A 26,464-nucleotide genomic window follows, 5' to 3' on the forward strand; every position below is an offset into this window, starting at 1 on the left:
GAAGCGGATCGAGGTCATGAGACGACTTTCTTCAGACCACCGGACAGAAAGAATCTTTCACTTGTACCTTTGAGACGTGTGGTTCGACTCGATAAAGCCCTCCGTGCTGTTTTTAAGCGTCTTCGGGACGGAGACGACCGCACACCAAGAGAAAAACAGCTTCATTCAAAGTGTCGAACTTTCCTGTTCGTCCCTCTCAGTGTTTCTGTGAGTCTGTAATCACACCGAGGCGCGTTCATCACAAACCTTTCCTCCTCTAGGAGTCCAGACCTCCGCCGTTCCTTCAGCGTTTTCAGGGAATCTGGAGTCACAGATTGATGTTCAGGATCTTTTTGTGCTCCTGATCACAAACCTGTCAAACGAACAGAAGTCTGAAGAGTTTCATTTCCAAATAAAGAAAAACCTGTGAGCAACAGATGAAACGACTCTGCAGCTTCTGCTTGTGTGTGAAGTCTGAATCTGAAACTTTAGGGTGGATCATTCTGTTTAACACCAACACTTCTCTCTGCTGCCACCTGGCGACCGTTTCCTCTCATTACACCTGTTACTACACAGAAACGCTGCACGGGAAGGAAATCAAAGACGATGCTGATGTTTCCAAAGTCCCAGGATATTATTATATAGAGTATTATTAATGAACCGTGACCTGGACGAAGCCTATAAACCTAATGAGATCACTCAATCTGGACAAACAGTTATTTTAGTGGATATCTGACAACGTCTGTCATCACAAACTGAAACGTGACCGGTGTCAGAGCGACTTCACACTGATCTGAGGTCTGTCTGGACGACTCAACAGTGATCATGTGACCAGATAACTGTTTCTTTATTGTGCAGATTTTCCTTTAAAATGATGAATCGTCCCCGAGATTCAAAAAAGAAAAAGAAACTCCAGATGAAGTTCTGACTTTGACTTCTGTAACGTCCAACTCTTTATTTTTTATTTTGATTTATTTCACTGTTCCCGCCAAAACTCCTAATTATCTTTCACAGTGAAAGAAATGTTAGAGTACATTTACTGCACTGAAGCCGATGTTGTACTTTTTACTCTCTCACTATATTTATCTTTCAGATTATTAATACAAAATGTGACTAACTGATAAATTATCTTATAAGCTTCCCTGCAGTAAATAAAGTACCATCTGCAACATTAAAGTGATGAATTATCCAATAATATCATATAAATTATTCTGATATGGACTTTTTACATGAGTACTTTTACATACTTTAAGTTAAGTTTGACTCTAATATATTTGAACGCTGGCCTTGTCATTTTTGAACTTTTAGGTAAATGTGAAAGATTGGGATTGAGCCTGAACGTCTGTTCGCGGCTCAACGTCGCGCTCTGCTGGCTTCAAGAGGGAACTGCACGTGGAGAATCCCTGCAGGCGTCCGACAGCGAAGATGATCAGGAGACTTTCATTTTTCAGTTTGTCTTAACAAGCAAAAGGTTCATTTTCTTTACTTCAACAAGACGTGTGAAGAGCGAGACAGGAAGTTTCACTCACAGCGTCTGAACTCTCCGATCAACACGTGTTCCATCTGTGACCGGGAGGGGTGAGAGGGGAAAGTGGACGGATTCAAACATTATTAAGTTTCCAGCGGAGAGAGAGAGAAACAAAGGAAGTTTATTAACGACCAAACTACTGAGCGAGCGTTAGACCTGTTCAGAGCGTTTATAGAGAGCCGAGGTCACGACGTCACTTCCTGTCCAGCTTCTGCAACTGATGGCCTCTTCTGTCGAGCCGTGACGTTCAGGCTAACAGGAAATGGTTTTGTTAAATATTTAAATGTTTTTCCGTCCTGAGCCGAACGCATAAAGCGAGCCCGACGACGTGATGTTGAGGAAGAGTTTTTAGTTTTTAGAATTGTTAGAAATGTCAATGGAGTTTTGAATGAGGTTTTGTTTTACGTCTGGAGCAGAAGAAGAAGAAGTGGTTGTGGTTTCACGTCGGCGCTCTATAAAGGCAGCAAAGCAGCGATGAGTAAAGCAAGGTATTCGGCCGTCGACTCGGCCTGATTGAGTTTAAGTGACTGTTTGTTGCTCAGTCAGTTTGTGGTCACTAACAAACCTCCGTACAGCCGCTTTGTTTCAGCAGAACTCAGTGAGGAAAACAACATGAATAAAAAACAAGCTGCAGCTTCACGTTCAGCTGGAAGTACACACAGCAAGTGCTAACGCAGTATTACTGTGTACTCACAGTACTGCAACACACACACACTCTGTGACGCATCATCACAGCCTCGGCCCGTTTGTTTGTTTGTGTGGCGGGGGAGTCCATCTCTTGTTGCTAGGAGACGGTGCAGGAGGTCAGTGTTTGTCGCTCTGAGAGATGAAAAAAAAAATAAAAGTACCTACAAGCTCAGCAGCAGCAGATGGCGCCGCAGGACGCTGAAGGGTTAAAGTCCCTGAAATGAAGATCTGACAGGAAGTGAAGGTGCTGAACGCCGTCTGGCCGTGAAATGAGCCGACAGCTGGCTGATGGTCAGACGACACGTTGCGAACCTCGTTAGTGTTTCCTGAATGTCTCGATACTTCGCTCGTCCCGCTCCGTGACGAGCGTTTCCTTTCCCACCGACCTCGAACGTCTCAGCTCGGCTCCGGAGGAAAAGTCCCCTCGGCCAATCAGAATCAGGTTTAACAGAAAAGGTTTAAAGGAGGATGTCAGCCTGTTACCCATGATGCATCATGTCCGTCTCCAGCTACACACTTTATATAAAACCTGATTCTCGCCGCCTTACGGCGCCTCTTCCTGTTGGCTGCTCTGTTTCTGCAGCTCCAGCTGCTGATTGTTGCCGCCGCCGTTCTTCTTGCTTCCCTCTCTGGTGCCCGCGCCGGTCTTGGAGGTCGAGGACGTGACCTTTAAGCTTTTCGACGTCTTGGACCCGCGGGTCTTCTCCTTGTTGGCGCCCTCCAGAGGCAGCGTGGGGCTGGAGTGCGCCCTCTGCAGGCCGCCGTCGTCAAACAGCCGCGACTCGAAGGCAGACAGGTCGTCGTCTCCGCTGGACAGCTTGGCCCGAAGCAGCATGGCGTACGTACCGTACCGGGTTTTCTGTAAAGGAGGACGGAGACGAGAGACGGCGGTTAGAGACGGCGGTGACGTCACAGAGGACAGTTTGATTATCACAGGAAATAAAATCTGAAAACTTTCAGATCTGTTGGTTTTCAGCTGATCTGAATCATATCAACAGGAAGTGAAGCTCTTCTCACCTGTTCACTAAAATAAACATCTCACGCTGCTGAAAGCCTGAAATAATCTCTAATATTGGCCCTAAATACTAAAACAAGAATTTATTAGTGCACATTTCACCTCTGAAAGCCTCGATTCCTCTTCTCCAACAGGCAGAAAGAAAACTCAGTGTGTCTTTGCTTCTCCTTCTGCTTTGGTGCCCCTGCACCTGTGGGTGTGTAACCCCGGCCAATAACCGCATGCAGCGGTGAGAAGGCTCCAAGAGCGGAGGGCAGGGCGCAGGAAAAACAATTACAGCGAGGCGGAACGCCAAGAGGACAGAACTCGCTCTCACACGAGACCCGCTGCAGAGAACTGAACCAGTTTCAGATCTTTCAGTGATTCTGATCCGAGTGTTGGGCAGCAGTATTATTACTGTCCCTCTGACCGAGAAGAGGAAAGGTTGTTTCCACTACAGTAATAATATTTCAGTCCCTGACCGCTGTGGCAGAAGCTGGACCTCATGTTGTTCAAGCCCAGAAGCTAAAGGAAGAACAGACAACGAGGGAGAGAGGCGTTCTTTCCACAGCTGGAAATATCTCCATTATTGTGTCACAGTCGGAGATAAAAACAACTTTGTCGTCCGTTGTAAACTTTGTGCGACCAGCAAAAAGCTTTCAACCGCAAACAGTTCCACATCTAATTTATTGAAGCATCTGAAGCAGCGACGTGAAACTTGCAGACAGAAACTCGGGCAGCTGCTGCCACAGATGCTCGGACTCGTTAAGCAACGTTTGATGTTCTGTAAAAGCTCTGAACTCCGGAGAGACTCGCTTTGTTTTTATTTCAGCCAGAGGCGTCAAGAAACGTTTGATGTTTTGTAAAAACTTCAATCCGTTGCTGCTTTTTTGAACACGCTCTTATCCTGCAGAGCATCCTCTGCTCGGAGAGGCTGCAGTGTTGTCGACTCCTCGGGATATTACTGCTCCAGTAAAGTGGATTCATCTCTATAATGAGCTGCTGATCAGGATAGTGAAAGTAAAACAGTAACACAACGAGTTGCTTTTAATACCGTAATACTTTTTTAAGAAGTAATAAGTAAAAGTAACTCGCCCAACACTGGTTACGGAGTAAAATGCGCTCAGCAGGACGGAAAGCAAACAGCAGACCGGTCCTCGAGCGGAGCTCCGTGTTCCCGACACCGTGTGTTTGTGCCTCTGCAGCCTGTTTGACACCCGACAGACGGATCCAGTCACAGTTAGTGATGAAGAGCTGAGACAGAAGGAGCTGCAGAGAAACTTCAGTCCGTCTGTCAGCAGTTATATTCAGACCTCAGAGGGTTTACGGAGACACTCAGGAGGGTTTCACGCCGTTTACTTCAGTCCAAACACTGAGACACTCCCCCTGTGGTAAAATGTTTCTCTGCTACATCTGATGTTTCTGGATTAATATGCCTGATGCGTTAATCTGGATGTTGTTGTAGTTTAATCTGCAGCAATGCATCATGGTCTATAAACCATGTCTTTGTAGCGGCGCTGAAAAGCAGCCGGTTTTCAGCTTTGTGACGAAGTGTTTTCCGGCTGATCCGAGGAGGGTTTAAAGAGTTTACTCAGCTGAAGGAGGATTTTCTCAGAACGTAAAGTAACTCTTCCTCCTGCAGGTGATCGCCAACACCTGCAGATACAAACTGTAACCTGGAAGCTAAAGCTGTCACACACATGTAGTGCAGTAAAGGTAGAACTACAGCAACATGTCTGCCTGGTCAAGAACCAACGAGAGGACAGAAAACAGTGAGAGCGTCCTGTTTTCAGCTGCAGGTCGGAGCTGCTGTTCTCTTCTCACTCGTGTTTTTCAGCCTGTCTTTGTTCTCATTTAGTCAAACTGTCTCAGTGAACAGCAGCTGAATCAGCTGTCAGCTTGCACGACAGACGCCTGTCACATGATCACTGTGATGCTGAAGGAAAGTTAAAAACAGCGGCGTCTGTTCTCTCTGATCTCAGCAGATTTCTGGCCGTTTGTTCTGGACATCAGAGAGGACGACGTCACCGAGCAGTGAAAGTCACGCTGGATGATTCAACGCGTGTTTCATGTTCAGATCTGGCTCAGTTTGGACTCTGAGAAGGAGGAGAGAGGTTTCTGACTCAGATTCACCTCCTGCAGGATCTCTGAGGGCCAATTTGAGGCAGTCTGAGGGTTTAGACGTGGATTCAGCTTGTGGTGCTCAGGGTTAGGGGTCCTCACCTCAAACTCCAGGTACTCCTGTCGGAGTTTCTGCTCCTCCAGCTCGCGACCTTTCACCTTCCGGTCCGGTGTGGAGGCCGTCAGGTCGGCCAGCTCGGAGGAAACCGCCCTGAACCGGTTCTCGTGACATTTGACCTGCTCTTCCTGCGGGGACGGACGAGAACACAGTCCTGCTGTAAAACCTGACACACAACCATGAAGCCGAACTACTCCGAGATCCTCCGTGGACCCGAGTTTGTACCTGGGACAGCTTGGTGTTGGACCCCGGCAGCAGGGGACGGCTGAACCTCTTCTGGGAGCCGATGGCCGCGGGGAACGGCGGAGCCGAAAACATGGCCGCCACCACGTTGATGCGCGTGATCCACGACTGCATCTGTTCTGCATTCCTGCAGGAAGAGGAGGGCAGACGATAATGTGTACATGTAGTGTGTATATTTAGGATGCTGCGACTCTGCCGTTAATAAATATTAGCACATTCCCAACATGTCTATCGCTTCCAGCTGACAGTCAGCGGGACAGTGTTTGTTTGATTTATATTAATCTGTTTGGGCTGTTTCTGTTGTTTTATATAAAGTGTTTCTGCGACTGTCAGCATGTCGACCGGCTAACCCTACAGCCAGCAGCTAGGGGACTGTTGTCATTGTTCGATATTAGAAATGTACTGTTGAATAAGGTTTTTCATATCTTAGTATATTCCTATTGCATCACAGTTCATCTCCAGTGATTAAAAAACATTTTGTGATCTTGATGTGAAAGATTTAGTTGGATCATTTTGAACAGGCAGATTTGCGGCGACCTTCTGTGACTGACAGAAGCGCTTGTGCAGCGCGGATCCAGCAGGCATGTTCCTCTCTGCAGAAGTCTGAATGTAAATCATCTGTTACATAGAAATTATGACTAACTGATCTTGGCTTGTTGTAATTCTGTTTTTACAGTATTGCCTTTAGCCCTTTGTGTTCTTTGCTTTTCTAATATTTTAACCACCGCTGCCTCAACACAAATAATAGCTTATAACTCCTGACAAATCCCAGCGTTCTGTTGAACCTTAGCTTTCTAACATCTCTGTGGTCACCACACTTTATTTAAACTTCACAATGAACTTTGTGTAATACGGTCAGATACTACTTTACAGGTGTGCAAATATCAAAAGTTACCTGATGTTCTAAAGAAGCGTCACAACAGGAAATTAAAAGGACACCTATTATGCTTTTCCACATTTGATGACTTATCTTCAATGTTACAATGTCGGATGTTCATGTTAAACATGGCCAAAGCTTAAAAAAAAAATGAGGTTAAAGTATTTAAACGAATAAATTCGATCCAGCTAAAAACTTTATTAAGTACAGATTTAGGAAAGATATTGAAGTGAATTGTAGTTTCTGTGGTGGATGTCCAGAAACCTTTAACGTTGTCCTACGGCAGAAAGAAACACTTGTGTGTTCTTTATTACTTATATTAATCTCATTATTATGGCCACTTTCTTTATGCTACTTTGTTCACTTATCTATCTCTGCTCTTGTCTTTGCTGTTGCAAACCGCAATTTCCCCACTGTGGGACAAATAAAGGTTTTCTTTTCTTATCTAATCTAAAGAAACTTCAGTTCAAACACTACATCTCATCAAATCAGGGGTCTGCGCAGGAAAAGGCAATTAAAACTGTATCAGCATGTGTTATTTTGAAAGCAACAACAGCAGCCTGGTAACATGATTCAGGTCTTGGCCAATCAGAAGACAGTGGGCTTTGAGGGGGGGAACTTAAAGAGACAGGAGCATCTACAGCTTGTTTCAGACAGAGGCTGAAATTAAGGCCTAGTCAGAAAATTATTGTTTTTGACCTTTGAATCATGCAAAGCTGCCATACAGGCGTCACAGAACTACGATATAGGACTGGAAAAGCAGTTTGATAGGTCTGTTTTAAAGCTGGTATTAATCAGTTTACCATCACGTTAGCCCCTTTACTAATGAAGCTAATCACAACCCGCTGCCTGTGGAAGAGGTGGAGTCAGTAAATGAAAGGATTTTAAATGATCCTGCTGCTGCTGGAGCGACTGAAGGAAAGAAAGAACAGGGAGGCGAGTTGGTCCTTACGGAGCCTGGAACAGGAAGACCCTCCAGTCGGCCGTCCTCAGGTAGAAGACGTTGGGTCTCTTGCTGTAGTCGGCTGCTCTCATGGCCAGAGAGTGATGGATGGACACGGCGTTCTTCACGTCCTCCTCCGTCAGCTCTCGCTCCGCACGGTACTCATCCTGTCAGCCAATCACAGAGCAGCACGACATCAGTATCCAGCCACGTTTAAACCCTAAACCCGCCGTCAGTCAAGAGTTTTCAGGACTAAAACTTTGCGGCAGCATTGTGTTGCCTTCTGCTCAGATTTCTCAAATTAACAAGATTTTGATGTTAAAACAAGAAGTTTAATGAGTTATAAACTCAGAATTTCTCTATTTATTCTGTTTCATCAATCATTCATCAGCTGTTTAACACCATTTGGGGGTAATTTGTTCTAAAAACATCTCACGCTTGTAGATAAGTTTCTGATTTGTTGGAAAGTGGCGGGGACATAAGGTCAGATTAGGGCTGTGAAGAGACACGTAGCTCGCTTAGAAATCACATGAACAGATGATGAAAAGATCTTCAACAGTGTTTTAAAGATATCCTCAATGCTGAGATATACATCAGCGGGGGGTCTGGGGGGGGCCTCCCTCAGTAAATGTTCATCTTTAAACACTGCACACCTGCATTCTGGTGAACGTTTCTGCAATAATTTATGGTGGAAATGTTTTTATTTATGTAAAAGGAAACACAGGATTCAGGTGGCAGGTTATATTTCTAAATATCTAACCAAACTATAACAGAATCTCAGTCAGTGCTGCTCTCAGATCTGTTTCTCCTGTAACATCGTCCTGCCGAGACATGATTTGGTCTTCCCTCCTCTTTTGTCACGTTCACAGGGAGAGAACAGAAAACTTGGCCAAAAACAAACTGTGTCTGGAAGTTGTTAAAGTTACTGATCTGTGCTGCATGTTTTTGGGTCATTTTATAATCAGCAGCTTGTTTTTTTAGCTTAAGTTCCTTTTTTTTTGGACAGTGCACATTTGTTTCTTCCATATTTTAATTGCATTGCATGTTTTCTTAATGTGCAAAGAAACCTTTCTAAAAGGTATTTTCATTTGTTATTTATACTTGTACTCCCCGGCGTTCATGACACCTGTGTTTCTGATACAGGTGCAACACATTTGAATATTGAATACAGTTCTCTGTGAGCAGCAGAATCAAGTTTAACTTGATCAGAGCCGATCAGAGCTTTTCTCAGGCCGACCTTTCTGTTTGATAAATTCAAGTAATCATCGAGATTAAAACAAAACAAGTCTTGAAATATTTCACTTTATGTGTAATGAATCTAGAAGATATGAAAGTTTCACTTTACAGAGCACTGCACGCCAAAACCAACAGTTTCTTCCCACAAGCCATCACAGCTGACTCCTGTGCAATAACCCAGTAACTCTGCCTCTAATCAGCCACCTGTTTACTGGTTTCCACTTATTATTTATTCACCATTCTCTATTTCAGAGCTGCTCATTTTGTATATTCTATAAACTGTTAACAAATCCACCTACCTAAAGTACACAACACCTGCACATAATACTTATTTATTCCTGCATTGTCTCAATCTGTCTGTTGTTTTTGTTTACAGTGTGTATATATATATATATATATATATATATATATATATATATATATGTGTTCTCTACACTGTAGCCTGTGTCTGATTTTATTATTGTATAAGTAAGCGTATCGTGAGCAACGTACAATCCTGAGTCAAATTCCTCGTACGTGTACACATACCTGGAAAAAAAAACTGATTCTGATACATTTTTTGAGATTATTTGTCATGTATTTTAAAAAGATTTTGATATAATGGAAAAAAGGACTTCGATAGGATGAGAAAATATTTTATTTTTAATGAGAAACCAAGTAATAAGCTGCCGAACGAAGCGTTACTGTGAACCAGAGAAGTTTTAAACCCTTCAAATCTTTAAACAACACGTTACATCTGAAAGCTCGGTCAAGGCCCTTTGGCGTCGCTTTTTAACGCCCTGGGGATCCCTTTAGTGTCATTTTTAGATGATTAAGGCTCCATGGTCAAGTTAGCAACGCTTAGCAACAAGGAAAATTTGCATTGTCCGGTTAGACTTTCAAAATAAAGCGGTAGCGAAACATCGGCATTTTTAAACGGCACGTTATTAAAGTCGTGAAACGTTGCAGTTTGGTTAAGTTTAGTCACAAAAACTACTTGGTTAAGGTCAGGAAAAGATCATGGTTTGGGTCAAAATATCTACAGACGTCAGTTAACACCTAAGTTAACTTGCATAACTTTAACTTATATTAAAATCTTTAATGTTGACTTCTTGTTTCACACAGGACACAAACCTCCTGGTTCAAAGTCGGGGTTCTGGTCCTCCAGCCGCCTCCTTACTCACTCTTTTCTGTTAATATCTATGGGGAGGTGACGGCGCAGTGGATAAGATCTTTAGTGTGAGAGACCCGGGTTCAACTCCCCACTGTGACCATCCACCAATACTTAACCCCTCGTTGCTCCAGAGGCGTGCGACCTCTGACATGTAGAGCGATTGTAAGTCGCTTTGGATAAAAGCGTCAGCTGAATGAATAAATGTAAATATCGTATACCTGCCTTCACCGTCACAAACTGACGCTACAGGGCTTCCCCCCCCACTGCGTTGAACTATGACGCTGTAGGGATCCCCAGTGCGTTACAGACTGACGCTGATGGTCTTGACCGTGCGTCCGTATGTGACGAGTCGGGGAGGGATAACGGGTTGGTTTAAAACAGTATAAAAACAAAGCGATGACATTAGAAACGGACTCAGATTTAGATCCTGACCCACATTGTTTGATGTTCACCCGATCTGGGACACGCAGAGTTAAAAATAGACCCTCAGTGTGTGAAACAGCGGGGCTGCTGGGAAATGTAGTTCAGATGTTTACCTTCTGCAGGTAGAGCACCAGACCCTTCAGCATGGCGTAGAAAGACTTCCACCCCCTCTTACCCCGTGGAGCTAGGAGAAACAAGGCATCATGGGAAATGAGTTCATCCAGCTGCTATCATAAAACACAGGTTACAGAATAAACAAGAGAAGAAGAAGTCAGAGCGACGTACTTCTCTTCCCGTCGGGGTCGGCGTGGACTTTGCGGACCAGGAAGCCGTTCTTGTACAGCTCGCCGTCGGCCTGATGGGCGACGCCCACCAGCGGGTTTCCTCCACTCCCCAGCCGCTTCATGGTGTGGGAGGCGGAGTCTGTTCGGACGTCGGCCAGCTCCGACATGGACTTCCTCAGCTCCTCTTCATCACTTCAGAGGACAGAAGGAACCATTAAAGATTCATCCTCTCGTGACCTCACATCGCTCTCTGCTCACGTGTCTAAGCTTCAGCGATGAGTGAGGACTCCTCATCATATTATATTTGGGATGAAACCCAGTTTAGTCCAACATATCCTGTTCATTTAAGATCCAGCAGGCGTCGAGTTAATTGAAAAACTCTGCAGCTGTTGGGCTCATTACAAACCATCTCTGTCTCCTTTACGCTCATCTGTGTTCATGTAATTGTGCATTTACTGATTAGGGGTGAGCAGCTTCACTGGTCTCACTATTACGATTCGGTACCTCGGTGGGAATTTCTGGGCACCTCATTACGATTATGAGGCTGCGACTGTAAAACGAACAGGACACAGATGTATTTTTCTCACTGTGTGACGACTTGGTACTTTTAAAGCAAAGTATTTAACAACAATCCAAACAAGTAGGTAGAAATGAAATGCAGATATTTATGTTACGTCATATAAATGTAGCTAACATAGCATTATTACATGGTTACAGCTTTATCACTGACCTCTGCTGCTGCTGTTTATTAGCACAGAGTCAGATACGTGTTGAACTTCGCACTTTACAACGCTGCAGCCAAACCACGTTCACTCCACCTTAATATATCTGATCCTGTGTTTTGTCTCGTCTGCTGTCGCTACATGTTTGTCTTGTCCTGTAAGTGGATTACTGTAATCTGAGCACCGTGGGCCTTGAGAAGCAGCATTTCATTCATTTGTGCCCTCGACATGTGGATGAATGACAACAAACGAGCTTGAACTAGCAGCCAAAGAGCGTCCTGCTCAGCTTCCAGACCGCAGTCTGAAGAGGACATGTTAGCTAACGTTAGCGCTAACTGCCTCCTCTTTCCCAGCGGCTGGAAAACAACAGACAGACTTTAATTAACGGACACACTGTGACCTGCACTGTACATTTACAGCCAGACTGAAACGTAGCGCTCATGTTTAACTCTGCTTTCATCGTCACGTAGCTTTGAAGAATGAGGAGAGGACGCTAGCTAAGCGCTAATGGGCTTATTGACATTTGTGAATCGATTCAGAATCGTCCGCATCGCGATGCATCTAAAAATCAATTGTTTTCCACGCCGTTATTGCTGATATAATAAAACACATTATTCCATCAGTAAATCCCCAGAGACGGCTGCTTCATATTTGCTGGCAGACGTGGCTCGTATGTCATTATAACCGTAATAACTCCGATTTAAATGTAAAAAACTACGATAGCTTGTATTCAAATTAGCCGCTGAACTCTGACCTTTCGACTGAGGGCTAATCCGACCCAACAGGAGCTCACATGGCCCCTGTTATTTCCTGGGTAGACCGAGCCAATTGCAACCAACTGTGCCGATGACCGGCACTTCGTGTAGCCAATAAAATTCTGAAAATAACCAAGTAGGAAGTTCATTTTCTACCAGCAAATAAAAAGCACGTCTACGTCGAGCTGCCGGCTGATACGGAGCGACGCAGCAGCAGCCGCCAAGGGGCTGTTTCAGAAAAAATGCACTGTGGAAAACATTTTTCATGGTACTGGTATGAAGTTTAAACTTGTTCTAGGTAAGTTAAGGCTTTATGCTGCGGCCCCGCAGTGTTTCCCAGCTGTAGTTGTCTGCATGCATTTGTTAACATTTTCAAGCAGAAATGAAAAATCTATTAGTTTTAGTGTGTTTAAACTTATGTTAATCAGTTCCAGTAGCTCTTACAGTCATTCTGACTTTTGGGTTAGACACTGCAGAGTGTTTCTTTCAGAGAAGCCCAAAACCAGGCAGATACTCCAGATGGTTCAAGAACTGCATTCAATTTACTTTTAAAACGAATTTTACAGGAATGTTAAGAGGTTAAAAAATAAAACAGCTGCAGAACATTAAGATCCAGACAGGAAGGAGAGAAGAAGAACCGAGCACACACGCAAAATGCATATAATACTGCGCGCGTGTCCACAGTCGAGCCTGGGCGTCGGGATGCCGACCTGTAATTACAGCGAGGACAGAAAGCAGGGAACAGTTACCACGGCAACAGAGGCTTAAATAAGAGAGTCGGGGCAGCGGGGACACACACACAGTTAAAACCAGTGGAAACCAGCTGGTGGTTCAGACTGCAGGAGGAAACTTACATGGTCCACTGGAGCTTCTCGTTCTTGATGGAGCTGTACAGAGTCTGCAGAGACACAACACACAGTCAGATATACACATAAAAACACACCACAGAAACAGTCGAGTTTAACCTGCAGGTTTAAAACAGAAACCTGGACTCAGATCGTCTCAGTTCATTAGAGGAAGTTTGTCTTTCTGTCAGCAGAGAAGGCTGCAGATTTACAGAGCAGCTTTGATTGGATTTCCTCCTGTAGGATTTATTATGAAAGACTAATAAGGGGAACATCTTTGTCCCATTAACAGCTTTGAATTCAGCTCACTTTCTGTTGTTAACGTCGAAACTGCTCGTACCTGTTCAGAGCCAGTGTTTCCCCTACGATGTTTCTCCACCGAAACTACCGGCGTTGCAGAGTTACGGATATGTGGTGTCTGTTTAGCCTCGTCACCTTCTCCGTACACTTAAGACAGTTTTACTGCTAAAGTTTCTCCCTCCTGATGGAGCTGGATATTCAGATACCGAGCGACGAGACCACGACCACGACCACAAGAAAGCTGCTTTATTTATTGCCAATTATCGTGTTTTACTGAGTATTCTGTGTTTTACAATTGAAGCACCTTTTATCATCGCAGTCTGTGATCACATGTGAACAATGAGTTGAATCAGTATCAATGAATCTGATGTATTATGTAAATATCATAATATATGTGCAGTCATGTGATTGGTCACAGGTCATTACTTGACGCTGCTCTCCGGTGGGCGGCGCTGCTCCTTGTTTACAGTTTGACGGGATGAGGACAGCAGCACCGTGTTCCTGAAGCGCTGCGGGCAAAAACACTTCCCTAAATCTATAAATAGCATCAACATTTTTACAGATTCCACGACTTTCCGCGTTTTACAGTTAATTCCATTTGTTCTGTCAAATTCCACGTTGTGTGTGGAACATAGTTATATTATTTCAGGGGGGTAGCTTTGGGGGTCAGGAACATGTTTCTCTGCTACTTTCCACAAGAACCACCGGAACTTCCTGTAAACGGTCTGAAAGTCCAAACCATCCAAAATAATGCTTTCACCCTAGAAAGGAACTGAACCATGGTCCAGTGTGATCCGGAGCTGAGAGCACCTCAGTCTGGTCCGGGGAGGTTTCACTCCTGGAGCTGTCCGGACTGAACGAGGTCCTTAATGACCCGGCCTTCATTAGAGACGGGCCTTTATTTAAATACCTGCTCTGTTTTAAATCATAGACCTTCTTCCAAACAAATATTATGCGCTTTCAAAGTAGTTTACCGGTTTTGACCTCACGGTGATTGATCATAAAAAGTTCTTCCCCCTTAACTGCGATTTATACTTCTGCGTCAAATCGACGGCGTAGCCTCTGCGGAGCGCCGTCATCTACACCTCCTCAAAAATGTAACTACACATCGAGGCGACGCGGACCGTGAGAGCTGTGATTGGTCGGCTAGGTAGCCTCGCAATGCCGACAGGAAGTGCCCCGTGCTTTGAAGTTACTTTTACTAGCGGCCAAACCAGCGGCTGTAACACGGTGGATCAATATATTTGTGAAATGACTCGTTTCGCTATCAGACTGTGATCCACTCGGTCGGTGACATTTGAAAAGGCTACACCGGCCGCACGTTTACAATTTTACCCCCATTCACGTTAGCCTGCTCGGCCGGCAAAAGTCGACACAGTGGACGCTGTAGCGCTGCTGCCGACTAGTGTTTGGGGGTGTAATCGCAGAACGACGGAGACACGGACGCACAAGAATAAATGCGTGGCTACGTGCGAAGCCTACGCAGGAGGATAAATCAAGCTTTCTGAATAAAGTGCTACGCCTACGTTCTGCATGCTGCCTACTAAATGAACGTATGGTGTTTATGTATATATATCAATAAGCTCACGTTGCATACAAATTCTTGTTAATCTAGTTTATATCCATATGTTTTCCTTTCAGTGACAGTTTTTACAACCTCAGGAGCACTGACAGGTTTCCCGGTTGTGAAAACTGCCTTCTTCTTGTGTTTGTATCCTGCGCTCTGCGGTGTTCTACCTCCTCTTGTGGTCTGTAAGTGCAAACATAGTGTCACGTTCTTAAATCTCAAACTGGGTGTTTCCAGGTTCTACCTTCTTCTTGCGGCTCTGCCGGTGCTGCTGTCCGTCCTGGGTTTTCCCCAGCAGGTCGGGGAAGGCCAGCGGCTTCAGGGAGCGAGAGCGGGGGGTTCTGGGATACCTGAACGGGTCGGTGTCCCTCGAGTCCCGCCCGCTCCGGACCGAGCAGAGCGACCGTGAGCGCATGCGGCCTGACGAGTGGATGCTGTTGACGCCAATCATGGTGGTTTTTTCAGAGTTCAGAGTTCAGAGCGTCTGATTAGCGTCCGATTCAGGTTCACAAGAGTCCGACTGGACCTCAGAGTCTCTGTGCTTAAAAACAGCGATCCAGGAAATGAAGAAGAAGAGAGTCTGTTAACGGGCAGACGACCACAAGAAAACCAAGACGAGCTTTGGTTTGAGAGGGAAAGATGAGGCGCGCAGAGGAGAGGACGACCTCTAGATGACCTCCGAATAATTCAGAACTCTTCGTGAAACTCTGCAGGAGTCTCACAGACGTGTCACAGATCTGACTCCACTTTGACAACCAGCTCTGCAAAAAAGGAAAACCTGTTTCCAGCAAATGGAGAGCATGGATCTAGGTTTTTAAACAGATGAGCGGACGAGCTGTGTGAATTGATTGTGTCCTCGGCGGAGCTCAGCCCTGCTGCATTATGGATCTTTATTCATTATGCATAAAAACACAGCAGCGTTTCATCCGGCTCATAATCCTGCAGGCTGACAGCCGGCGGCTCGCTCAGGTCTGTGGAGGCAACGCCACGAAAACAAAAAGACGCTGCCAACAAACACGTCACAGCCGCTGATCAGTTTGGACGCAATCTGCTGCGAGATTTATCTTTTCAGGTCCTTCAGGAGACTTTTAACCGTGAAAAAAACTCAGATTTTGGCAACTTTATACAATGTTTAGTTGATTAAACCGAATTGTTCCAATCCGGGCTGCAGATAATGATTCTTTTTGCTTATCGCTCAGTAAATTGAGGACAAATGTCCACAAGAACAGCAGAGCTGCAGGTTTATCAGAGAAATAAATACAAAAATACAATAACATTAACTAAATTCAAGATTTGAAGCAGCTTGTACTTCCTGTCCACGTCTCATTAAACAGCTCTGCAAGATTTATCTTCTAAAAAAGACTTTTTATGTTAAAAATTTCAGCATCAGGCAACTTTATACACAGTGTTGTTGAGACCGAGAGTAAATTATTGTTACAATACTTATTATTTTTACTTTACTTTATAAATATTGCCAAATTTCCACCTCAGGGTACCAAACAGAGAAAGAAAACAACAAATCTGCAGGTTTACTGAAGAAATAACTTCACAAATACAATTAATTTTATAATTAAGATGAATAAATGAAATGACTGATGGAGCCAAAGATAAATTCTGTCACTAAATATTGGAAGCAGCTTGTCCTTCCTGTTCACGTGTCACTAAACCACACAGAGATTTATCTTTTCAGCTCCTTTAAAATACTTTTTATGTAAAAAATATCGTCATCGGGCAACTTTATACACAGTGTTTAAATGTGTGATTAAATAGAGACAGAGAGTAAATTCGCCCTGCAAATATTTTTGATTATTACTCGTTAAATTGAGGACAAATTTTCATCTCAAGGAGACCAACAGAGAAAGAAAACTGCAGGTCTATCAGAGAAAGAAGTAAATATTTTCTGGAGGATGTTGTTTTGTTAAAAATGAAGTTTGGTTGTCAAAGTGGGGTCAGCTTCCTGTTGACGCCTCATTAAACAGCGACACACTCCAGACGCCTCGGTGTGTTTAATCCCATCAGCTCCTGCAGAGAAACAGCACCAACACAAAATATCCAAACCACAACTCTGATCTTCTGCTGCTGATTTTTCCAAAATGTGAGTCTGTTTTCAAACTGGCTGTTGAACGCAGCCTCCTGATGCTGCGGCGTTGGCGGCGGCGGCGGCGGTGGAGGAGAATCCCTGGGCTGCAAATAGAGATGCACGTCAGCAGCGTCCGCTCGCTCTCACGTCCAAAACATTCACCAGGAAAAAAACAAAAAAAACAAGAGAAGAGAAAAGAAAGACGGGAAGGCAGGGGCGAGCGAGCACACCACACATGCAGAGAGAGAGAGAGAGAGAGCACCCCAAAACTGACGTCAGCCTCCTGCTGAGACGCCACAACCCCGACTGAAGACGGAGGATGGAAGGAGGCGGAGAGGTGGAGGCAAGACAGGGATGAGCTGATGGGGAGGACAGAAAAAGAGGAGAGTTTCTCCTGTTGCACTCTGGGAAAAAAAAAAGAAAGAATCCCTCCTTCCTCCTCCTCAGACGCTGATCTCTTCGTCCTCCAACTTCAACTCCCACTCTTCTTCTTCTCCTCCTCCTTCGCTTGTTGTCGTCTTCGTCCTGCAGGAGAATCCCTCCGTCAGGTGAGCTCACTCCTCCTCCTGTTCCTCCTCCTCCTCTCTCTGCTGAGAGACTCTGTTGAGGAGCGCTGCTCGCCCTCCCTCCTCTCTCTCTCTCTCTTTTTCCCCCTCGCTCTCTCAATGCGCATTTTCTACCAGCAGCAGCAGCCAATGAGAGCGCAGGGACTGGAGCTTCAGCCCGCCCCCTGCTCTCCTTGGAGCTGTCAATCATTGAGGACTCAGAGAGCTGAATGTAAATGCAGGAAAAGACTCAGCGCCATCTAAACTGCCTGTTACTATAAAATATATATACACATTATATATCTTACATATATTAATGTGCTGCTGAATGAACAACACAGTTTTATAAAGGGAAAAGTGACACACGGAGAGCAGCTCTACGTTCTTATTATAAATAAAATACCAAAACAAGTAGAAAGTTAATAAAATGAAATATTAAAATATATAATATATTTAATATTTCATTTTGTTATGTACATATATGTTTTATATATCAGAAAGTAACATTTTACATTTTGTTCTTATTTTATAAAGAAATATTTTTCCATTGTTTTACTATTTTATTTCTTATTATATGTTAAATAAATCTAGTGTATTTTAGTATTTCATATATGTATTTAATTTATCTTATTTTAATCAAATTTAATTTAAATTTAATATCTAATTAGATTTTATTGACATTTATAATCCTACATTTATTGTACAGTCAGGAGGAAAAACCCTTCTGATTTAAACGTCTTAAATCAGAAGCAGCCTCGCGCCGCAGACGCGTTCGCTCAGACTAATTCACAAATGAAAAATGATTCATCAGGTGAGTTCAGACTCGGGGCAAACACACACACAGTCCATTTCATTAACGTGTCCTCGCTGAGCTGCAGATTCAACATCACATTACATAACGTGAAACACGTAAACACACCGCGTGACTTAAATCTGCTGCTGCCTTCATCTTCACACAAACCTGTTGAACACGTCGTCATCTGGAACCTTTAAACACGACGATGCTGATTATTATTCTGAGACAGAGAGTAAATTACATTTATAATTATTAATGTGCTCTTTACTAATGAGTCAGCTCTGACTTCCTGTTCACGTCTCGTTAAACAGCGTCACACAAACACACTCCAGACCGTCTCAGTGTGTGCGTTTAATCCCTCCACACTAACAAACACATGAGGAGGTGTGGAATTCATCAGCAGCTCAGTCTGAAAACGCCGTGTTGCGCCCGGTTTACAGGTTTTTACTTCTGCGTCTAAATCTACTCCGCAGCTTGACGTGCACTTCCCCAAAATGTACCTACACGTTGCGGCGACACTGACTGCATGAACTGTGATTGGTCGGCTTGATATCATCATTTCCTCCGAGCTCCCAGGAAGTGCCCTGTGCCTTGAAGCCAGTTTTACTAGCGGCTGAAACTGCGTAACGTGTATTTCACACTTGGTAGAAAAATGTGCCTCTCCGTGTCTTTACATCGACTTTTTATGTAATCGTGTTTTTCATCACGTTGTGTAGGAAACCAGTAAAAAACTGTGAAGAAACGTAATTACAAAGACCACAAACCCAAAAGTCACTGACGTTAACGTCACTAAAGCTAACTTTACTAAAGCTAACGTCACTGACGCTAACATCACTGAAGCTGACGTCACTGAAGCTAAAGTCACTGACGTTAACGTCACTAAAGCTAACTTTACTAAAGCTGACGTCACTGAAGCTAACTTTACTGAAGCTAACGTCACTGACGTTAACGTCACTAAAGCTAACTTTACTAAAGCTAACGTCACTGAAGCTAACTTTACTGAAGCTAACGTCACTGACGTTAACGTCACTAAAGCTAACTTTACTAAAGCTAACGTCACTGACGCTAACATCACTGAAGCTAAAGTCACTGACGTTAACGTCACTAAAGCTAACTTTACTAAAGCTAACGTCACTGACACTAATCTCACTGAAGCTAACGTCACTGACGCTAACATCATTGAAGCTAAAGTCACTGACGTTAACGTCACTAAAGCTAACTTTACTAAAGCTAACGTCACTGACACTAATCTCACTGAAGCTAACGTCACTGACGCTAACATCATTGAAGCTAAAGTCACTGACGTTAACGTCACTAAAGCTAACTTTACTAAAGCTGGCGTCACTGAAGCTAACGTCACTGAAGCTAACTTTACTAAAGCTGACGTCACTGAAGCCAACGTCACTAAAGCTAACTTTACTAAAGCTGACGTCACTGACGCTAACATCACTGAAGCTAAAGTCACTGACGTTAACGTCACTAAAGCTAACTTTACTAAAGCTGACGTCACTGAAGCTAACGTCACTGACACTAATATCACTGAAGCTAACGTCACTGACGCTAACATCACTGAAGCTAACGTCACTGACGCTAACGTCACTGACGCTAACGTCACTGACGCTAACGTCACTGACGCTAACTTTACTAAAGCTGACGTCACTGAAGCTAACGTCACTGAAGCTAACTTTACTAAAGCTGACGTCACTGAAGCTAACGTCACTGAAGCTAACGTCACTGACACTAATCTCACTGAAGCTAACGTCACTGATGCTAACATCACTGAAGCTAACTTTACTAAAGCTGACGTCACTGAAGCTAACGTCACTGACACTAATATCACTGAAGCTAACGTCACTGAAGCTAACGTCACTGAAGCTAACGTCACTGAAGTTAACTTTAAAGCTAACATCACTGACGCTAACATCACTGACGTTAACGTCACTAAAGCTAACTTTACTAAAGCTAACGTCACTGACACTAATCTCACTGAAGCTAACGTCACTGACGCTATCACTGAAGCTAAAGTCACTGACGTTAACGTCACTGAAGCTAACTTTAAAGCTAACATCACTGACATTAACGTCACTAAAGCTAACTTTAAAGCTAACATCACTGACATTAACGTCACTAAAGCTAACTTTACTAAAGCTAACGTCACTGACACTAATCTCACTGAAAGTAACGTCACTGACGCTATCACTGAAGCTAAAGTCACTGACGTTAACGTCACTAAAGCTAACTTTACTAAAGCTAACGTCACTGACACTAATCTCACTGAAGCTAACGTCACTGACGCTAACATCATTGAAGCTAAAGTCACTGACGTTAACGTCACTAAAGCTAACTTTACTAAAGCTGACGTCACTGAAGCTAACTTTACTAAAGCTGACGTCACTGACGCTAACATCACTGAAGCTAAAGTCACTGACGTTAACGTCACTAAAGCTAACTTTACTAAAGCTGACGTCACTGAAGCTAACGTCACTGAAGCTAACTTTACTAAAGCTGACGTCACTGAAGCTAACGTCACTAAAGCTAACTTTACTAAAGCTGACGTCACTGACGCTAACATCACTGAAGCTAAAGTCACTGACGTTAACGTCACTAAGCTAACTTTACTAAAGCTGACGTCACTGACGCTAACATCACTGAAGCTAAAGTCACTGACGTTAACGTCACTAAAGCTAACTTTACTAAAGCTGACGTCACTGAAGCTAACGTCACTGAAGCTAACTTTACTAAAGCTGACGTCACTGACGCTAACGTCACTGACACTAATCTCACTGAAGCTAACGTCACTGACGCTAACATCATTGAAGCTAAAGTCACTGACGTTAACGTCACTAAAGCTAACTTTACTAAAGCTGACGTCACTGAAGCTAACGTCACTGACGTTAACGTCACTAAAGCTAACTTTACTAAAGCTAACGTCACTGAAGCTAACTTTACTGAAGCTAACGTCACTGACGTTAACGTCACTAAAGCTAACTTTACTAAAGCTAACGTCACTGACGCTAACATCACTGAAGCTAAAGTCACTGACGTTAACGTCACTAAAGCTAACTTTACTAAAGCTAACGTCACTGACACTAATCTCACTGAAGCTAACGTCACTGACGCTAACATCATTGAAGCTAAAGTCACTGACGTTAACGTCACTAAAGCTAACTTTACTAAAGCTAACGTCACTGACACTAATCTCACTGAAGCTAACGTCACTGACGCTAACATCATTGAAGCTAAAGTCACTGACGTTAACGTCACTAAAGCTAACTTTACTAAAGCTGGCGTCACTGAAGCTAACGTCACTGAAGCTAACTTTACTAAAGCTGACGTCACTGAAGCCAACGTCACTAAAGCTAACTTTACTAAAGCTGACGTCACTGACGCTAACATCACTGAAGCTAAAGTCACTGACGTTAACGTCACTAAAGCTAACTTTACTAAAGCTGACGTCACTGAAGCTAACGTCACTGACACTAATATCACTGAAGCTAACGTCACTGACGCTAACATCACTGAAGCTAACGTCACTGACGTTAACGTCACTGACGCTAACGTCACTGACGCTAACGTCACTGACGCTAACTTTACTAAAGCTGACGTCACTGAAGCTAACGTCACTGAAGCTAACTTTACTAAAGCTGACGTCACTGAAGCTAACGTCACTGAAGCTAACGTCACTGACACTAATCTCACTGAAGCTAACGTCACTGATGCTAACATCACTGAAGCTAACTTTACTAAAGCTGACGTCACTGAAGCTAACGTCACTGACACTAATATCACTGAAGCTAACGTCACTGAAGCTAACGTCACTGAAGCTAACGTCACTGAAGTTAACTTTAAAGCTAACATCACTGACGCTAACATCACTGACGTTAACGTCACTAAAGCTAACTTTACTAAAGCTAACGTCACTGACACTAATCTCACTGAAGCTAACGTCACTGATGCTAACATCACTGAAGCTAACGTCACTGAAGCTAACGTCACTGAAGCTAACTTTAAAGCTAACATCACTGACATTAACGTCACTAAAGCTAACTTTAAAGCTAACATCACTGACATTAACGTCACTAAAGCTAACTTTACTAAAGCTAACGTCACTGACACTAATCTCACTGAAAGTAACGTCACTGACGCTATCACTGAAGCTAAAGTCACTGACGTTAACGTCACTAAAGCTAACTTTACTAAAGCTAACGTCACTGACACTAATCTCACTGAAGCTAACGTCACTGACGCTAACATCATTGAAGCTAAAGTCACTGACGTTAACGTCACTAAAGCTAACTTTACTAAAGCTGACGTCACTGAAGCTAACTTTACTAAAGCTGACGTCACTGACGCTAACATCACTGAAGCTAAAGTCACTGACGTTAACGTCACTAAAGCTAACTTTACTAAAGCTGACGTCACTGAAGCTAACGTCACTGAAGCTAACTTTACTAAAGCTGACGTCACTGAAGCTAACGTCACTAAAGCTAACTTTACTAAAGCTGACGTCACTGACGCTAACATCACTGAAGCTAAAGTCACTGACGTTAACGTCACTAAAGCTAACTTTACTAAAGCTGACGTCACTGACGCTAACATCACTGAAGCTAAAGTCACTGACGTTAACGTCACTAAAGCTAACTTTACTAAAGCTGACGTCACTGAAGCTAACGTCACTGAAGCTAACTTTACTAAAGCTGACGTCACTGACGCTAACGTCACTGACACTAATCTCACTGAAGCTAACGTCACTGACGCTAACATCATTGAAGCTAAAGTCACTGACGTTAACGTCACTAAAGCTAACTTTACTAAAGCTGACGTCACTGAAGCTAACGTCACTGAAGCTAACTTTACTAAAGCTGACGTCACTGAAGCTAACGTCACTAAAGCTAACTTTACTAAAGCTGACGTCACTGACGCTAACATCACTGAAGCTAAAGTCACTGACGTTAATGTCACTAAAGCTAACTTTACTAAAGCTGACGTCACTGAAGCTAACGTCACTGAAGCTAACTTTACTAAAGCTGACGTCACTGACGCTAACGTCACTAAAGCTAACTTTACTAAAGCTGACGTCACTGACACTAATCTCACTGAAGCTAATGTCACTGACGTTAATGTCACTAAAGCTAACTTTACTAAAGCTGACGTCACTGAAGCTAACGTCACTGAAGTTAACTTTACTAAAGCTGACGTCACTGAAGCTAACGTCACTGACACTAATCTCACTGAAGCTAACGTCACTGACATTAACGTCACTAAAGCTAACTTTACTAAAGCTGACGTCACTGAAGCTAACGTCACTGAAGCTAACGTCACTGACGTTAACGTCACTAAAGCTAACTTTACTAAAGCTAACGTCACTGACACTAATCTCACTGAAGCTAACGTCACTGACGTTAACGTCACTAAAGCTAACGTCACTAAAGCTGACGTCACTGAAGCTAACGTCACTGACACTAATCTCACTGAAGCTAACGTCACTGACGTTAATGTCACTAAAGCTAACTTTACTAAAGCTGACGTCACTGAAGCTAACATCACTGAAGCTAAAGTCACTGACGCTAACTTTACTGAAGCTAAGATCACTGACGCTAACGTCACTGACGCTAACTTTAAAGCTAACATCACTGACGCTAACGTCACTAAAGCTAACTTTACTAAAGCTAACGTCACTGACACTAATCTCACTGAAGCTAACGTCACTGATGCTAACATCACTGAAGCTAAAGTCACTGACGTTAACGTCACTGAAGCTAACGTCACTGAAGCTAACTTTAAAGCTAACATCACTGACGTTAACGTCACTAAAGCTAACTTTACTAAAGCTAACGTCACTGACACTAATCTCACTGAAAGTAACGTCACTGACGCTAACATCATTGAAGCTAAAGTCACTGACGTTAACGTCACTAAAGCTAACTTTACTAAAGCTGACGTCACTGAAGCTAACGTCACTGAAGCTAACTTTACTAAAGCTGACGTCACTGAAGCCAACGTCACTAAAGCTAACTTTACTAAAGCTGACGTCACTGACGCTAACATCACTGAAGCTAAAGTCACTGACGTTAACATCACTAAAGCTAACTTTACTAAAGCTGACGTCACTGAAGCTAACGTCACTGACACTAATATCACTGAAGCTAACGTCACTGACGCTAACATCACTGAAGCTAAAGTCACTGACGTTAACGTCACTAAAGCTAACTTTACTAAAGCTGACGTCACTGAAGCTAACGTCACTGAAGCTAACTTTACTAAAGCTGACGTCACTGAAGCTAACGTCACTAAAGCTAACTTTACTAAAGCTGACGTCACTGACGCTAACATCACTGAAGCTAAAGTCACTGACGTTAATGTCACTAAAGCTAACTTTACTAAAGCTGACGTCACTGAAGCTAACGTCACTGAAGCTAACTTTACTAAAGCTGACGTCACTGACGCTAACGTCACTGACACTAATCTCACTGAAGCTAATGTCACTGACGTTAATGTCACTAAAGCTAACTTTACTAAAGCTGACGTCACTGAAGCTAACGTCACTGACACTAATCTCACTGAAGCTAACGTCACTGACGTTAACGTCACTAAAGCTAACTTTACTAAAGCTGACGTCACTGAAGCTAACGTCACTGACACTAATCTCACTGAAGCTAAGATTAATATCAGATTAATAAATAAGTACCGGACAGGTGGACAACAGTGATCAGGTCTGATCGCGTTGTAGAACACAGATGGCTGTTTATTTATATTTCACATATTTTAAGTTAATCAGATATGGAGCTTGTTCGTTTCAGACGCTGGTACACGTGTGTTGTCATCAGGGTTGTCGTGTTGGTGCAGGAAGTGTTTATTTCTTTTAAATGTTGGGAAATCTAAATCAAACCATGAAAATCTGGAGGTTTGGAAAGACAAACAATCATCAGTGTAGTCCTTCACAAACACTGCGAGAGAGGAAGAAGAAAAACCCTCTCTCTGAGAATAATTCATGTTGTTCACTTATAAAGAGTCTGAATTCACTGTTTTCTTCCTCTCAGTCAGTCGGAGCTGCTGCCCACGCACACACACACACTAACAGAGAGGGATGATGATGATGATGATGGAGGTGAAGAGGTGACGCAGATTCATGCTGATCGCTCGGAGGCTGAGATGGAAACAAAAGAGTGGGAGAAAGAGACAGAGAGACGCACACACTCGTTCAGCCCGGCAGTCATGAAGAGCTGAAATTAATGCGTCTCCCTGTTTCTTTGTCGCTCTGACAATCACGGGCCAAGGATCCCTGTGCGTCGTGCAAGTGTGTGTGTTAGTGTGTGTTAGTCGTGCAAGTGTGTGTGTTAGTGTGTGTTAGTCGTGCAAGTGTGTGTGTTAGTGTGTGTGTTAGTCGTGCAAGTGTGTGCGTTAGTTGTGCAAGTGTGTGTGTTAGTGTGTGCGTTAGTTGTGCAAGTGTGTGCGTTAGTTGTGCAAGTGTGTGTGTTAGTTGTGTAAGTGTGAGTGTTAGTTGTGCAAGTGTGAGTGTTAGTCGTGCAAGTGTGTGTGTTAGTGTGTGTTAGTCGTGCAAGTGTGTGTGTTAGTGTGTGTGTTAGTCGTGCAAGTGTGTGTGTTAGTGTGTGTGTTAGTCGTGCAAGTGTGTGTGTTAGTGTGTGTGTTAGTCGTGCAAGTGTGTGCGTTAGTTGTGCAAGTGTGTGTGTTAGTGTGTGCGTTAGTTGTGCAAGTGTGTGCGTTAGTTGTGCAAGTGTGAGTGTTAGTTGTGCAAGTGTGAGTGTTAGTTGTGCAAGTGTGTGCGTTAGTTGTGCAAGTGTGTGCGTTAGTTGTGTAAGTGTGAGTGTTAGTTGTGCAAGTGTGTGCGTTAGTTGTGCAAGTGTGTGCGTTAGTTGTGCAAGTGTGTGCGTTAGTTGTGCAAGTGTGTGTGTTAGTTGTGTAAGTGTGAGTGTTAGTTGTGCAAGTGTGTGTGTTAGTTGTGTAAGTGTGAGTGTTAGTTGTGCAAGTGTGTGCGTTAGTTGTGCAAGTGTGTGCGTTAGTTGTGTTTAGTTGTGTAAGTGTGTGTGTTAGTTGTGTAAGTGTGTGTGTTAGTTGTGCAAGTGTGTGCGTTAGTTGTGTAAGTGTGTCTCAGTCGTACCTTCAGCAGATCTTTGGGGAAGTCTTTTCCATCGTTGAGACCTTCCAGGTTGGAGACGAACTGGCTGCTGGACATCCTCTTCCCCACGTTCTGAACACACACACAGTTTTAAATAACTGTGTTAGTTGTATTTAAATAAAGTTGGGGGC

At 43.5% G+C, this 26,464-nt stretch overlaps 1 protein-coding gene across 3 annotated transcripts in view; it reads right to left on the minus strand.

The window, feature by feature from the left end:
* Positions 1–1,442: 1,442 nt before the first annotated feature.
* Positions 1,443–26,464, minus strand: part of LOC119911334 (PH and SEC7 domain-containing protein 1-like) — a 74,785-nt gene continuing 49,763 nt past the window's right edge. For 2 of the 3 annotated variants that reach the window (XM_038730180.1, XM_038730178.1), the window contains exons 12-19: positions 26,316–26,405; positions 12,918–12,961; positions 10,588–10,778; positions 10,416–10,486; positions 7,500–7,657; positions 5,653–5,797; positions 5,412–5,555; positions 1,443–3,053 (exon numbers count right to left, since the gene is read on the minus strand). In XM_038730180.1, coding sequence (XP_038586108.1) covers positions 2,739–3,053; positions 5,412–5,555; positions 5,653–5,797; positions 7,500–7,657; positions 10,416–10,486; positions 10,588–10,778; positions 12,918–12,961; positions 26,316–26,405 — 1,158 coding nt within the window. In that variant the 3' untranslated portion in view covers positions 1,443–2,738. Of the gene's footprint in view, positions 3,054–5,411; positions 5,556–5,652; positions 5,798–7,499; positions 7,658–10,415; positions 10,487–10,587; positions 10,779–12,917; positions 12,962–24,870; positions 25,344–26,315; positions 26,406–26,464 lie in introns of those variants that run through there. The other variant, XM_038730179.1, reaches the window with a different exon arrangement.

Source organism: Micropterus salmoides, unplaced genomic scaffold (assembly GCF_014851395.1).
Source record: "Micropterus salmoides isolate LMB-PRFRI ecotype aquatic unplaced genomic scaffold, ASM1485139v1 Ms_hic_scaffold_2, whole genome shotgun sequence".
Classification (NCBI taxonomy): Eukaryota; Metazoa; Chordata; class Actinopteri; order Centrarchiformes; family Centrarchidae; genus Micropterus; species Micropterus salmoides.